General features: G+C 41.4%; 2 protein-coding genes across 2 annotated transcripts; both read right to left on the reverse strand.

Moving 5' to 3' along the window:
* Window positions 1–57: 57 nt before the first annotated feature.
* LOC114150084 (eosinophil peroxidase-like) lies at window positions 58–5518 on the reverse strand. The gene is made up of 16 exons (XM_028026296.1): window positions 5502–5518; window positions 5346–5411; window positions 5176–5263; window positions 4893–5068; window positions 4637–4769; window positions 4235–4364; window positions 3942–4148; window positions 3491–3854; window positions 2895–3055; window positions 2551–2809; window positions 2298–2468; window positions 1488–1725; window positions 1181–1392; window positions 1037–1074; window positions 849–935; window positions 58–683 (listed from the first exon to the last, which is right to left on the reverse strand). Exons 2-16 carry the CDS (start codon window positions 5407–5409, stop codon window positions 675–677), a joined length of 2337 nt encoding a protein of 778 aa, XP_027882097.1. The 5' UTR covers window positions 5410–5411; window positions 5502–5518; the 3' UTR covers window positions 58–674.
* A 3458-nt stretch (window positions 5519–8976) lies between these two features.
* On the reverse strand, window positions 8977–15113 carry LOC114150086 (eosinophil peroxidase-like). Its single transcript, XM_028026298.1, has 15 exons — window positions 14985–15113; window positions 14830–14895; window positions 14666–14753; window positions 14383–14558; window positions 14143–14275; window positions 13723–13852; window positions 13431–13637; window positions 12980–13343; window positions 12199–12359; window positions 11856–12114; window positions 11602–11772; window positions 11105–11342; window positions 10794–11014; window positions 10658–10695; window positions 8977–10555 (listed from the first exon to the last, which is right to left on the reverse strand). Exons 2-15 carry the CDS (start codon window positions 14891–14893, stop codon window positions 10505–10507), a joined length of 2301 nt encoding a protein of 766 aa, XP_027882099.1. The 5' UTR covers window positions 14894–14895; window positions 14985–15113; the 3' UTR covers window positions 8977–10504.
* Window positions 15114–15511: the final 398 nt, after the last annotated feature.

Genomic DNA, 15511 nt, shown 5'->3' on the forward strand with positions numbered 1-15511 from the left:
TTCTTTATTGAACGCAACATTCAATGTAAAACAACAAAGGTGCAGTAAAACAAAAATATGATCAGATAAATCATAACATAATATTTGAAGGTAAAGGAATTAGTGCAAAACATGTTCATAATTAACACTGGTTGATCCCATCAAAATGATCGTAATGTTGATTTTTTGGTAAAATAGACACAGTTGTAACAGAGTCAAAAACATTTGTTCAATCAAAACCCATTGCTACGAAGCTAAAACTAACAAAAATGCCTAATTATTACAGTAAAGAGTAAAATGAGGATACAGTGGTATGCTGTGTCTTTTTCTGGTCATCTGCTGCTGCGAATGGCTGATGTAAACAAATTTAAAAGCCCACAAGTCACTGGCGTTTTTTAATATGAAGTTAATCCTGGAAAGAGAGCGTTTATGTCCCATAGTGAAGAACAAATGTCCCAAGAAGAAGATGTTGATGGCCAGCTTGACAATTTCCATTGTAATCCCAGCTTTCTGCTCCGATGGAAGAAGTGCAGAATCAATGACTAACGAAAATAAACAGGTCTGTCCGTGATCTTTGTTGGCTTGTTATGTTTCTTTATGACGGAAACAAATGAATCTCTCCCAAGAGGGATTACGGCCCATACCCAGATGTTTGAATATTGGTGATCCTAGAGGGCATCTGGGGCTGAATGTCCTTACTGGATCTGAGGAGAAACATACATTTTGTCAAAATGCTGAGAAGATGAAATGAGTGGAGTATTGCTTGCACATAATAATCAAAATTCATAAAGCAACCAAATCTGAGCTATGACAAAAAGACACACAAATGAACTGCAGACTTTATGAAATTACTATTCAGAATCAACTACCTGATTGGTCTCAAGTTCCAATGGGTCTTGTGGATCCAGTGGGTTCTGGGGATTCAGATTGTTGAGTTCATCTGTCTGGGTTGGGTTCTGTTTATCAAGAAGAAATAAACATCACATTAAGTCTTTGGATTTTAAAAGATTCCTTTGACAATGTGTGACATTATTTCAGTAATAAAGGTGAAACTGACCTCTCCGTCATTGGACTTCAAACAATTAGTAGGAGATCCTGAGTCATCAAACATAATAAGTTTTTATACACATGATTACAAGAAAGCACATTACATTGTGTAAAACTGTGCTTAGATTGGTCCCTTGGATGAACAAGTTCTTACCGATGCCACAGGGTCTTTCCCTCCATGGAAACAGATCCAGACGACGCATAGTGTTGCACTGCACCAGACGGTTCCTATTGGAGACGACGCTAAAAGCATCACTGGGCACAGATGTGATGCCGGTGTTGTCACAGATCACTCTGGAGAGTGTAACAGCAGACAGAGCCTGCCTTTGCTGTGGCGTGAAAACGCCGGGGTTCTGGAACCACAGCCTGAAAAATTACAGAATTTTGGTAAATAATTCCATTCAAATCTACGATTTCTTCTTGTGAAAAGAAATCAAACAGTCCTACTCTGCTTTACTGACCTGTCACCCTGACGAATCCTCTGGAACTGAGTTGCAATGAGGCAGGCGAACAGAGGACCCACGCGGCCGCCAGGCACAAATGGCTCTGCGACACCTCCAAGCCACACGTCAATGTTGTCGGGGGTCCCGTAGAGCTCCAGCAGCTTCTGAGCCAGGGTGGGATTCCTCAAAACCTGAGCCAGCTCTGCCTGGTTACTAGGCTGGGACAGACCACAGAACCTGCGCCAGGCATTGTAGCCTGAAGTGATAGAAATCATGAGGATGAGAAAGTTGAGAAATCAAGAAATGCTTGTCCAAATAAGACATATTAATTCTATTTGTAGCATCAAATTTTATTTAGACTTTGATATTAAGAATAATTATTATTAATTATTAATTTTGCAACAATAGTAAATACAATAATAGGTCATCAGCGTAGCGTATGATGCTGTCTTCTAGGCTAATCTGCGATTTATTACTTGGCATTGTATCTGAGGCTATCTGTTGAACACTAGAGGACAAAAGAGAGGCTAACAAATTTTCTTACTCAGATCAGTTGTCTCAAACTACATTCCTCGAGGATCAGAGTCCTGCATCTTTTTTATGTATCTCTTCTCCTCGACACTTGAATAAAATGTCCATATAACTCCAAAGAGCTGTGCTAATGAGATAATAGTGTATTAAGGTGTGCTGAAGCAGAGAGATATACAATTTGCAGGACACCAGCTCTTGAGGAAGGGAGTTTGAGACTACTGATGTAGGTCTTTGAGGATTGGGTCAGAGATCATGTTCAGATTCCCAGTTGCAGGGTGGAATTAGTAAATCACGTACCAGGCAGGCCATGATCACGACCTCTCTGCATGTTCAGAGAACCCAGGTCCAGAGCCAGGTGCTGGATGAATTCAAACAACCTCTCCCTCAGAGCATCCACCAACATGTTGTCTTGAGTGCCCAGTTTAGCAGGACGTCCTATCAGACCACGCAGCAAAGGGTCGACTCCACCTGGAGAGTGAGAGCAAAACAAATGAGGGCTTCATCCTACAGCACAATGACAAGATGGCTGCAGTTATTTTGTGGGGCACACCTTCGAAAATGACTCTCCAGGGGGTGAAGAAAGCCTTGAACAGGGGGACACTGGGGAAACCAGGGTGCTCTCTGTAGTTTGGATCCAGTCGGAACAAAACTGGCTGGATTGCCAGGTGAGCGAAACGGTAAGCGGCTGTCGCAAACACATTGGAGATGCTGGGGTCAACATTGGAGTTGTAGCCAGGGTAACGACCGAGCTGTCTGCGCATTGCATCAGGACCCACTATGTGAGGAAGATAATCCCTGAAGACAAACATCTGATACACAAAAGCCAGAATATGAGAAAACAACACAGTCTTTGAGTAAAATGAGACTCCTTGCTGACTGTTTGGGTTGTTTTACCTGGGTGTAAGCACCCATGATCTTGCGGGCCTCTTGGTAGAGAGTCTCACTGTCCCAGTGTTGATTCAGCCTCTTCAGCTGACGAGCCAAACGGTTGTGTTCACGCACAAACAGGGTGTGGAGAGATGTCAGGGCAATATTCTCATCCACTCGGCCATCACCTGCGGAGAAATATAGCAACAGATCAATTCCTGCTGAAATTTTTACTTTTGGAGGCACCTAAAAATGACAAATGGCTATAATTATAATTTGGTCAACAGTAATTTGTTAATGTTGAACATTGGAGATGCTAGGACTTGAAATATAGACGTGAGGGTTTGCTCATTAGCAAATCCTGTGTTTCATAACTTGTGTTATCTTGCTGCTGAATTTTGTTTCAGTTTGTTCTGTTATTGCTATGAGACTGACTACACAGATTAAGTATTTGAGCAATATTATTTTTTTATGTTTAAAGGATTAAGCAACATAGTGACTGCTTGATCCTTTAAAAAAATATACTGTTTTGAGACTTGTCCTTTTGTTATAATTATTTTTTTGTTAGTGAAAGATTATGTATTCAATCATTCAACTCAATTTCTCCTTAGAATCTAACAAACCTGCAATAAAACAGGGCACCTCCCTGGCGTTGGTGTCGTTGGTGATTCTCCTGCGGGTGGCGCACATTTGCACCTGCAGGGGGTGGAAGGGCAGCAGCTCCCGTCCGTTGTCCGTGAATTCGGTGTTGACGCGCAGCAGGCCGGCATCACTGGTGAGGTCACGAAGGTTCAGGGCAAGCTTCTCGTTTGAGCCATATACTTGCCCCAGATCCAGAAAGGCCGTCAGTGAATTGATCTGCTCCCTCTTGCTGGGTTCTCCACCAAAATTAAATGCAGAGTAACCCGTTCCACAGGCAGGAGCAGATCTAAAGGCTGGGATGCAGACGTCTGGGCGGGAGGGAATCCGGGGATCTCCAGGAGGGATCTGATCGTTACAAAAGCAAGAGTTTTAAGTAAAACAACAGAAAGGTGAAGCAAAATTAAACAATTTGGTCTGAGCTTTGACACCAACCGGGATAGGGATGCATGGCTCACTTTGCTCGCAACTTTCGTCGCAGTTCAGTCCATTGCTAAAGGAGCGAATACTTGGTGAAAATGGTGTGAAGCTGAGGTCATGGTCATTCCACTGGCCAAACATGGTCACCATGTGAGAGTACTCTGTGTCATTGACAACGCCTGCATCTGTTGTGCTCAAGATGTTATTGGACACCTGCCGCACCTAAAAGTGGAGAGAAAAATATTTAATTTTAAACTTGAGACAAATATTTTGATAAATAAGTCTGGATTTTGGAGCTAAGTTGATACCAATGGCAGCAAGAAGTTGTTGAATTTGCGGTTTTTGTTCCATCCTTTTGGTTGGGAGATGCCATCATCGTACTCAGAGGGCAACCAGCGGGTGAATGGGGTGTTGGAGGCACCAAGGCGAGGGTTTTTTCTGTAAAAGAAATGTGGAAGATTCAAGATTGGATATCTTACTGTTGAAATTCAACAGAAGGGAACATATCTTTTGAGATGAATGGCCTAAGAAGTTATAGTGCATTTCACAAGTACTTCTCTAGTGGGTAAGTTAAAAAAGGAGCTTCTAAAAATGAAGCCTTGCACCAATAAATCCCAAATTTATTCCTAAAACCAATTTGACAAGATAGCTGATCAATCATTTCTATAAAACTAGATTAAAGAAAATTATTCTTTGTCATAAAAACTTACAAGTTGTTGCAGACGCTGGTGGCTGTGCGATACTTGTTGATATTTGGTGTGTTGAGACATGATGGATTCCTGATTCGAGCCTCACATCCAGTAATCCGGGCAAGTTCTCTAATGTCTTGGTCAGTGAGCAAATCTGAAATGTATAGTTCAACAATCCATGTGTCCTTATTGACTTCTAAGTATACTAAAATTGTAAATCGGAAGCACAAGGCTTTCTACCAGAAAAGGAATTAAATCAGCTTTGACTGTGCCTGACCTGTTGCATTGAGGGAGCGCTTGTGCACACGATGTACTTTCTCTTGGACCAAACGGAGAGTCTGTGCCATGTAGTCAGCAGAACGCACGGCTGAACGAGTGTCTCCACGAGGCTGCTTCAGGAGACGAAGAGCATCATGCGGCTTCACCGCATCCCTGCGGACTCGTCTGAGGCTCCTGTAGGAGAGAGAATGGAAATATCTCTCAGTTTTAACAAGAAATCCAGAGCTCTGAAGTTCAGAAAACTGCTCATCACTCAAGATAGGAAAGCATTATGAACTGACTCTTCTCTTGAGTATTTGTATGCATCGTCTACTATTTTCTTTGCTTCTTCAAAGCATTTCTGAAGAAAAGGACTGCCGAGTCTTTCGCCTGAAAAATAAGAACAGCTTAAACATCAGGCATTCACAAAGCATATATGTAAAAAAATAAAAAATTCTCAGGATAAATTTACCTGTAGGTTTGGATTGACTGGGCACCAGGCTAATGCCCAGGATAAGAAATACAGAGAGAAGCATCTCTAAAGCAAAACATCAAACAGACATCAACTGATTAAAAACACAATGAATTGCAAACTCTTTCCTCTATGGTCTATAATAAATATTTTTACCTTTGTCTGTGAAAGCTTCTGTGGCGTTCTTAGATGCTCTTTGAGATCTGGAGGTAGTGATGCTGTGTTCAACTCTCTGGCCCTCCTTATATTCAGTAGACTGACCCAATGCCTCGCCTCCTTTACGGGATGAACAGGTGCGGCTACTGTCAGAAAATGCATTTCCTTCTTCCTTATCAAACTCTTGCAGGAAACACTTTGTTTGTCTAATCAGTCACAGCTTCTGGTCAACTGATATGACTAACAGTGTTCTTTAAAAACCTATAAATAATAGTACAATAAGTTCTGTTGGATGGGTTGGTCAGAAAGCGGCGCAAACATTGACATCTGAGGATAAAACGTTTCAATCATTTTAATCAAAAGTCACTTTTCAATGTAATTTTTCAAAGGTAATTTGATGAAGGTAGAGGAGCAACAAAAAATCCGGCCAAACACTGAAACTTGTTTCATTTCTATCAATGAAATGAAGTGATATAGATTTGTTTGGTTTCAAATCATTTTTCTGTGTTGAGTCATACTTTGGTAAACTAAATAACAACAAGCAAGTTTTACTTTAGCATTTGCACGTTTGCTAAACTAGCTAAAGCTAAACTATCGCTCCAAAATAGAAATTTCCTCTACTTCAACATTTTTGACAGTTAATTTTCACCTTGTTAATATAGTCATTAATGATATAACCCAAAATAAACATATAAACATTATACTGTTTTCTGCTTGAACCACAAAAGAGAATTAAAGTGGAATGAACCAACATCTTGAGTTAGATTCATATCAAAAGATTTAATCTAGCTTCATAAGCAGGGGAGCTACATCAGAATGCTCTTTGTGGACTTCAGCTCAGCATTTAATACTATACTTTCCCAACGTCTGGTGTCCAAGCTAGCAAACCTTGGGCTCCCATCAGCCATCTGCAGTTGGATCCTGGACTTCCTAACAGGTCGCTCCCAGAGGGTCAGACTGGGCCCCCACACCTCCACTGCTCTGAGCCTGAACACCGGATCGCCACAGGGTTGCGTGCTCAGCCCACTTCTCTACACCCTCTACACTCATGACTGTGTCTCCAACCACCTCAGCAACAAGATCATAAAGTTTGCAGATGACACGACTGTTGTTGGTCTCATCTCAGGCGGGAAGGGGGAGCTGGAGTACAGGGATGAGGTGAAGCGGCTCTCAGAGTGGTGCAAAGTCAATAACCTGCTCCTCAACACCTCCAAAACAAAGGAGCTGGTGATCGACTTCAGGAAGAACAAAACGGACATCCAGCCTCTCACCATCAGTGGGACCTGTGTGGAGAGGGTCCCAGTGTTCAGGTTTCTGGGCATGGAGTTGGAGGACAAGCTAACCTGGAGCACCAACACCAAGGAGCTGTTGAAGAAGGCACAGCAGAGACTGTACTTTCTGAGAATACTCAAGAAGAACCGTCTCCCCTCAGACCTGCTGCAGGCCTTCTTTCATAGAGAGTGTGCTCACGTACAGTCTGTGTGTCTGGTACGGCAGCAGCACATCTGCGGACAAGAAGGCGCTCCAGAGGGTTGTTAGGGCAGCAGAGAGAACCATAGGCTGCCCCCTCCCCACTATGGAACAGATTTACACTTCCAGGTTCCACAAGAAAGTTTTGGACATTTTAAATGACTCTTCACACCCTGGCCATGGTCTCTTCCAGCTGCTGCCATCAGGCAAGAGATACAGAGCAATAAAAACCAGGACAAATCGCCTAAAAAACAGTTTTTACCCGATGGCAATCATGGCACTAAATTCAAAGGCATAAGAACTTCTGCTCTTGACAACACTTTGTTATAAATGTCAATTCTGTTGCGACACCTCCAGGCACTGCAACCATCTTCTGATGTCTATTTATTTCTCATTTTGTACTATTTATTTCTTTATCTTTGTATATTATGTATATACACATAACCTGCATCTTAACTCGAGTCGAGCAAATCTCAATCTCGTTGTAACCTGTTGATGACAATGACAAATAAATCTGATCTTATCTTATCTATCATAAACTTTTATTATGATATAAATGAAATCAGTGACAAAGGAAGAGAAGGACACTTGCTTTTGGAAAAAGCTTTTCTTTACTGATGGTACAGTGGTTTCAGCCTTTTGTAGAACAACAGAAACTACAGATAGGAAAAGTAAAATAAAAAGCAAAAACAGCTTAGTCTTTATAAAATGAAGTTAAGAAATCTAAATAATATGAAATTCAAAGTGTCAAAAGCACAGTGTCTTAATTTTTCTATTTAGCATTTAATAGAAAAAAAAATCCAGAATATTTTCATTTGAAAACAATGCTGTAATGACTGAAAGTGTGAGTCACAGAGCTTAAGGAAATAAGAAAGCAATATTGCATTTGTTCAAGACAAGGAAGAGGAACAATAAATGTAAAGTTAATCATTATGTTTCTTTGAAAAGCAGCGTAAGTATGTCTGTGTTTTATGGTGGGCATGTCTTTTCTGCACATACAATGGGTTTTTCATGCTATTGTTGTCACTGTGATAAACAAGCTGAAGTTCCTTGATCTTGACTGTCATGAGGTTAAGTGAGTAACTGATTACTGCAACAGCGTCTTCACACATTTTCCTGAAAAGTCAGTCAATCAAACAGCTGCAGCTGATTCAGGGAGCTGACTAAAACTCACTAAAACCAGGAGGTTTTAGCACAGCACCTCAGTTCTAAAGTCCAGCTGAATGCACTGCACTATTTGAAGTGAGAGAAACTGCAAAGCTCAAGGCCTTTTCTCACTGGAGGAGGAGTGCCAAGTCTTGGAGAAGGATACCTGTGTGGATGACGTCCTTACCGTCCACAACAGCATTCCACAGGGAGTTGAGATACAGGTCAGCCTGTGTCCAGTTTGAGTGAAAGGCGCTGAGGTAAACTTTAGCAACTCAGCTGTGGCAGCGCATGGCGCAAAGCCCCAAAAGTGTGATTGGTCCATGTTCCCGGCTTTGTTAAATGCATCAACTATGAGCCCACCTTTAAGGAATAACTGACTCTAAAGGTTTGAGCCGGAGTCCATCACTACACCTACATTTTGGGATTGATTGCTAGTTTCCAGCTGAAGCAACTGAAGCTGTGTGTTGACTCCAGATCGTTCCTTTTTAGGTTCAAAGATAGTAACTTCAGTTTTGTTTTTGCTAAGCTGAAGAAGGTTATGGCACATCCACACATTTATCTTCTCAGATGTGATTTTGTTAGACACATTTTCCTTCCTTTTTATAATCAACTTTAAGAGTGAATTTTTCTTTTTCTTTTCTTTTTTTTTGCCAAATTTGCAGTGTGAGATTTTGCTACTACAATAAATGATACATTTATTTGTATGTTTTGGCCACAACTTTGCAAGACATGTCATTAAGTGTATTCCACATCTAACATCTCCGAGTCCTCCTTTTTAATGTTTTGCAGCTCCTTACTTTAAAAACAGTTGTTTTAAATTTGCAACAAATCAGTAATAAAAAAATTATAAAATCAGTGATTGCTCAATTGCTTTATTGAATGCAATATTCAATATAAGACAACAAAGTTGCAGTAAACCAAACTATTAGCAAACAAAGCAAAACATAACATTTTAAGGTACTGGTTATTAGTGCATAACATGTTCACAATTTAATACTGGTTAATCCCATCAAACTTGGCCAAATGCTAATTTTTGGTTTAACATACTGTAAGTTGTAACAGAGTTAAACACATTAGTTCAATTTAAACCCATGGAACAAATATCCTTGTGAGTCTTAGCATAAAACTCACAAAGATACTTTATTATTACAATAAATTGTAAAATGAGGATACAGTGGTATGGTGTGTCTTTATCTGGTCATCTGCTGCTGTGAGTGACTGAAGTAAACAAATTTAAAAGCCCACAAGTCAAAAAACTGGTGTTTTTCAATGGGAAGTTCATCCTGGAGAGGGCAAGGTAATTTTATTTATATAGCAAATTTTCAGCAACAAGGCAGTTCAAAATGCTTTACATGAATTAGAAGAAAATGCAAAGAAAACAACAAAACTAAAGTACAAAACTGAATATTGGTTCCCCATGTTTAATAACAATAAGTAGATCATAATCTATAAAGTAATAGGGTTTTCTATGGATCTTAAGTTTGTTTCTCAATGTTTGATTCTATTAGTAAATATATAGTATAAAGCTAAATGTTGGTTCTCCATGTTTTATTCTTTTTCTGGGTTTCTAAGTAAACTAACAGGAGTTTCTCTAGATCTTGCTCTGATATTAAAAGTAAAAAGCTAAATGTCGGTCTGAAGTAATAAGCCCTCCACATTCTTGTTCAGGGCTGCTATTAGTAAGTATCCAAAGCTAAATACTGGTTGGTTATGATATTAGTAACTATTAAACTAAATGTTGATTCCAGTTGTTCTATGTTGCTAAGTAGTTGCTAGTTCTATATTTGAAAGTATAAAGCTAAATGTTGGTCTAAAGTAATAAGTACTCCACAGGGTGTGTTTATGTCCCATAGTGAAGAACAAATGTCTTGAGAAGAAGATGTTGATGGCCAGCTTGACAATTTTCATTGTAATCCCAGATTTCTGTTCCAATGGGAAAAGTGCAGAGACAATGACTGAGGAATATAAATAGACGTGTCCACAATCTGTGTTGGCTTGTTTTGTTTCTTTATGTCAGAAACAAATGAATCTCTCTGTGTATGGACCATAATCCCAAAAGGGACACTGATGTTTGAATATTGGTGATGCTAGAGGGCATCTGGGGCTGAATGGTCTTAATGGGTCTGAGGAGATTACATAAATAAATCAAAATGCTGAGAAAATTAAATGAGCAGAGTATTGTTAGCACATAATCAAAATTCAAAAAGCAACCAAATCTGAGCTATGACAAAATATATACAAATGATTTCCAGACTTTATGGAAATTACTACTCAGAATCAACTACCTCATTGGTCTGAAATTTCAATGGCTCTTGCAGATCCAGAGGTTAATGGAGGTCCAGAGGATCATGAACATTTACAGGGTCCACAGGGTCTAGTGAGTCCTAGAGATCCAGAGGGTCCAGATTGTTCAGTTCGTCCGTCTGGGTTGGGTTCTGTTCATCACAAGGATCAAAATAAGTCTTCAGATTTTTAAATATCCTAGATTTATTTTGACAAAAGAGTGCCATGATTTCAGTATTAAAGGTTAAACTGACCTCTCTGCCACTGGACTCTGAACAACCAGCAGAGGATCCTGTAATATCAAACAAAATCATACAGTTCATACACGATTACAAAAGAGAACACTACATCAGGTAAGATGATTGCTCCCGAGGATGAAAAAGCTCTCACCGGAGTCACAGAGCATGGAGGGTCTCTCCCTCCATGCAGTAAGATCCAGGCGACGCAGAGTGGAGCACTGCACCAGACGGTTGCTATTTGAGACGACGCTGAAAGCATCACTGGGCACAGATGTGATGCCGGTGTTGTCACAGATGATTCTGGAGAGTGTAACAGCAGACAGAGCCTGCCTCTGCTGTGGCGTGAAAACGCCAGGGTTCTCGTGCCACAGTCTGAAATATTCCAGAAAGTGAGCAAATCATTCCATTTGACTCTATAATTTATTTTTGTACTCTTCATTAGCCCTACTCTGCTTTACTGACCTGTCACCCTGACGAATCCTCTGGAACTGAGTTGCAATGAGGCAGGCGAACAGAGGACCCACGCGGCCGCCAGGCACAAATGGCTCTGCAACACCTCCAAGCCACACGTCAATGTTGTCGGGGGTCCCGTAGAGCTCCAGCAGCTTCTGAGCCAGTGTGGGATTCCTCAAAACCTGAGCCAGCTCTGCTTGGTTACTAGGCTGGGACAGACCACAGAACCTGCGCCAGGCATTGTAGCCTGAAGTGATAGAAATCATGAGGATGAGACAGTTGAGGGATGGAGAGAACAAGTAATAATTGTCCAAATAAAACTACATGTTAATTTGAGATATTAGTGGCATGATCTGTGTTATTCCAAAATCAGTATATATGACTAAGAATGGAGTGGAAAGTCTCACAAATTTGCTGGTAATGTTCAAAGACTTAAATCTCCGAGGATTGAGTCAGAGATCATGTTCAGATTCCCAGTTGCAGGGTGGAATTAGTAAATCACGTACCAGGCAGGCCGTGATCACGACTTCTCTGCATGTTCAGAGAACCCAGGTCCAGAGCCAGGTGCATCACAAACTGGAATAACCTCTCCCTCAGAGCATTCACCATCATGTGATCCTGGGTGTTCAATTTAGCAGGACGACCTATCAGACCACGCAGCAAAGGGTCGATACCGCCTGGAGAGTGAGAGCAAAACAAATGAGGGCTTCATCCTACAGCACAATGACAAGATGGCTGCAGTTATTTTTGTGGGGCACACCTTCGAAAATGACTCTCCAGGGGGTGAAGAAAGCCTTGAACAGGGGGACACTGGGGAAACGAGGGTGCTCTCTGTTGTTTGGATCCAGTCGGAACAAAACTGGCTGGATTGCCAGGTGAGCGAAACGGTAAGCGGCTGTCGCAAACACATTGGAGATGCTGGGGTCAACATTGGAGTTGTAGCCAGGGTAACGTCCGAGCTGTCTGCGCATTGCATCAGGACCCACTATGTGAGGAAGATAATCCCTGAAAACAAACGTCTGATACACAAAAACCAGAATATGAGAAAACAACACAGTCTTTGAGTAAATGAGACTCCTTGCTGACTGTTTGGGTTGTTTTACCTGGGTGTAAGCACCCATGATTTTGCGGGCCTCTTGGTAGAGAGTCTCACTGTCCCAGTGTTGATTCAGCCTCTTCAGCTGACGAGCCAAACGGTTGTGTTCACGCACAAACAGGGTGTGGAGAGATGTCAGGGCAATATTCTCAGCCACTCGGCCATCACCTGCGGAGAAATATAGCAACAGCTCAATTCCTGCTGACATTTTTACTTTTGGAGGCACCTAAAAAATATGACAAGAACTCCACCCAACCATTATCTAACAAACTTATCCCTAGTTGGGTCACTTGTGGTGATGAGTGCCTATCTCCAGCAGACAACAGACGAGAGGCAGGCACACCCTGGACAGGTTGCGAGTCCAAAAAAGGACATCACAGAGAGAAATAGGACAAACAATCATGCACATACACATCCACACCTAAGGAGAATTTAGAGAGAGACCAATTAACCTGATAGTCATGTTTTTGGACTGTGGGAGGAAGATGGAGTGTCCAGAGAGAACCTACTAATGCATAGTAAGGACATGCAGAAACAAGGCAAGGCAACAGTGCTACTAACTCTCCCACTCCCATGACATGAGCTGAAAATGACAATTTGTTGATCAGTCGTTTATTAATATTGAACATTGGCGATACTGGATCTCGAAATATCCAATAGCTGGGTTTGCTTTTTCAGTATTATCATTTCTAAGTATTATATTATGATTTTGCTGTTTAAGTATTATAATTTTTATTATGATTTTTATTCAATCATTCAACTCAATTTCAACTGAGAATCTAACAAACCTGCAATAAAACAGGGCACCTCCCTGGCGTTGGTGTCGTTGGTGATTCTCCTGCGGGTGGCGCACATTTGCACCTGCAGGGGGTGGAAGGGCAGCAGCTCCCGTCCGTTGTCCCTGAATTCGGTGTTGACGCGCAGCAGGCCGGCATCACTGGTGAGGTCACGAAGGTTCAGGGCAAGCTTCTCGTCTGCGCCATATACTTGCCCCAGATCCAGAAAGGCCGTCAGTGAATTGATCTGCTCCCTCTTGCTGGGTTCTCCACCAAAATTAAATGCAGAGTAACCCGTTCCACAGGCAGGAGCAGATCTAAAGGCTGGGATGCAGCTATCTGGGCGGGAAGGAAGCCGGGGATCTCCAGGAGGGATCTGATTGTTACAAAAGCAAGAGTTTTAAGTAAAACAACAGAAAGGTGAAGCAAAATTAAACAATTTGGTCTGAGCTTTGACACCAACCGGGATAGGGATGCATGGCTCACTTTGCTCGCAACTTTCGTCGCAGTTCAGTCCATTGCTAAAGGAGCGAATACTTGGTGAAAATGGTGTGAAGGTGAGGTCATGGTCATTCCACTGGCCAAACAAGGTCACCATGTGAGTGTACTCTGTGTCATTGACAACGCCTGCATCTGTTGTGCTCAAGATGTTATTGGACACCAGCCGCACCTAAAGTGGAGTGAAAAAGATTTAATTTTAAACTCGAGACAAATATTTTGATAAATAAGTCTGGATTTTGGAGCTAAGTTGATACCAATGGCAGCAAGAAGTTGTTGAATCTGCGGGTTTTGTTCCATCCTTTTGGTTGGGAGATGCCATCATCGTACTCAGAGGGCAACCAGCGGGTGAATGGGGTGTTGGAGGCACCAAGGCGAGGGTTTTGTCTGTAAAAGAAATGTGGAAGCCTGATTTTGAGAATTCAAACTTTTGAAATCCCACATAGTGAACACATCTTTTGTGGTTCATGGCCTAAGATGTTAGAATGCATTTCACAAGTACTTCTCTAGAGGTAAGTTTCAACTTTTTGATCTAAAAAAGAAACTTCTAAAAATTATGATTTGTACCAATAAACCCTATATTTGTTTGTAAGAGCAAGTTCTTAAGATAGATGAACAATCGGTCCTACAAAACTGTTTTAAATACAATAAAATCTTAATTGTAATCTAAGACTTACAAGTTGTTGCAGACGCTGGTGATTGTGCGATACTTGTTCATATTGGGTGTGTTGTGACATGGTGGATTCCTGATTTGAGCCTCACATCCAGTAATCCGGGCAAGTTCTTTCAAATCTTGTTCCGTGAGTAAATCTGAAAGGTGTAGTTCAGAGAGCTGTGTGTCCTTATATGTTTTTAGATGTAATCAGATTGTTAAAAGTACCAGAAAAGGAATTAAATCAGCTTTGACTGTGCCTGACCTGTTGCATTGAGGGAGCGCTTGTGCACACGATGTACTTTCTCTTGGACCAAACGGAGAGTCTGTGCCATGTAGTCAGCAGAACGCACGGCTGAACGAGTCACTCCACGAGGCTGCTTCAGGAGACGAAGAGCGTCATGCGGCTGCACCACATCCTTGCGGACCCGTCTGAGGCTCCTGTAGGAGAGAGAATGGAAATATCTCTCAGTTTTAACAAGAAATCCAGAGCTCTGAAGTTCAGAAAACTGCTCATCACTCAAGATAGGAAAGCATTATGAACTGACTCTTCTCTTGAGTATTTGTATGCGTCGTCTACTATTTTCTTTGCTTCTTCAAAGCATTTCTGAAGAAAAGGACTGCCGAGTCTTTCCTCTGGAAAACAGGAAGAACAATTTAAACATAATGCATTTAAAAAGCAAACATGTAAGTTATGTCAGGAGAAATTTACCCTTGGGTTTGGATTGACTGGGCACCAGGCAGAGGCCCAGCACAAGGAGGACAGAGAGAAGCATCTCTGAAGAAAAGCATCAAACAGACATCAACTGGTTAAAAATACAATGAATTGAAAACATTTTCCTCTATGGATTAAAAGAAAATGTTTACCTTTGTCTGTGAAGGCTTCTGTGGTGTTCTAAGATGTTATTTGATATTTGGGGGTAGTGATGCTGTGTTCAGATATCTTTCCCTTCTTATATTCGGTAAATTGGCCCAACCTTCAGTGGATCAGCAGGTGTGGCTTCTGTCACTTTCTTGTTCTTTGTCAAAGTACTGTAGGAAACACTCTTTTTGCCTAACCAGCTACAGCTTCTGGTGAACTTATAAGACTAATGATCTCATTTAGGACCTATTGGTGCACCGATTGCAGTTTTCTGGTAGATTGCAATTACCAATCTTTAAAAAGCCTCACCTGCCGATTCCGATTTTGGCCGATACCAATACTTTTTGTCTGAAATGTTGTTGAGTGGGGTGACTATTGTTAACTGCAAATGTGCAGACACGATCTGGTCAGTGGGCCTGTCAGTCATATCTCTCTCTAGACCTTTGTGGAGGTAGATAAGATCGTCCAATCTCAAAAAATTAAGGAAATTGGCCCCAATAGATTAGTTAGCTGCACCTATAAGCAACCTATA

This window comes from Xiphophorus couchianus, chromosome 8, assembly GCF_001444195.1.
Source record: "Xiphophorus couchianus chromosome 8, X_couchianus-1.0, whole genome shotgun sequence".
Classification (NCBI taxonomy): domain Eukaryota; kingdom Metazoa; phylum Chordata; class Actinopteri; order Cyprinodontiformes; family Poeciliidae; genus Xiphophorus; species Xiphophorus couchianus.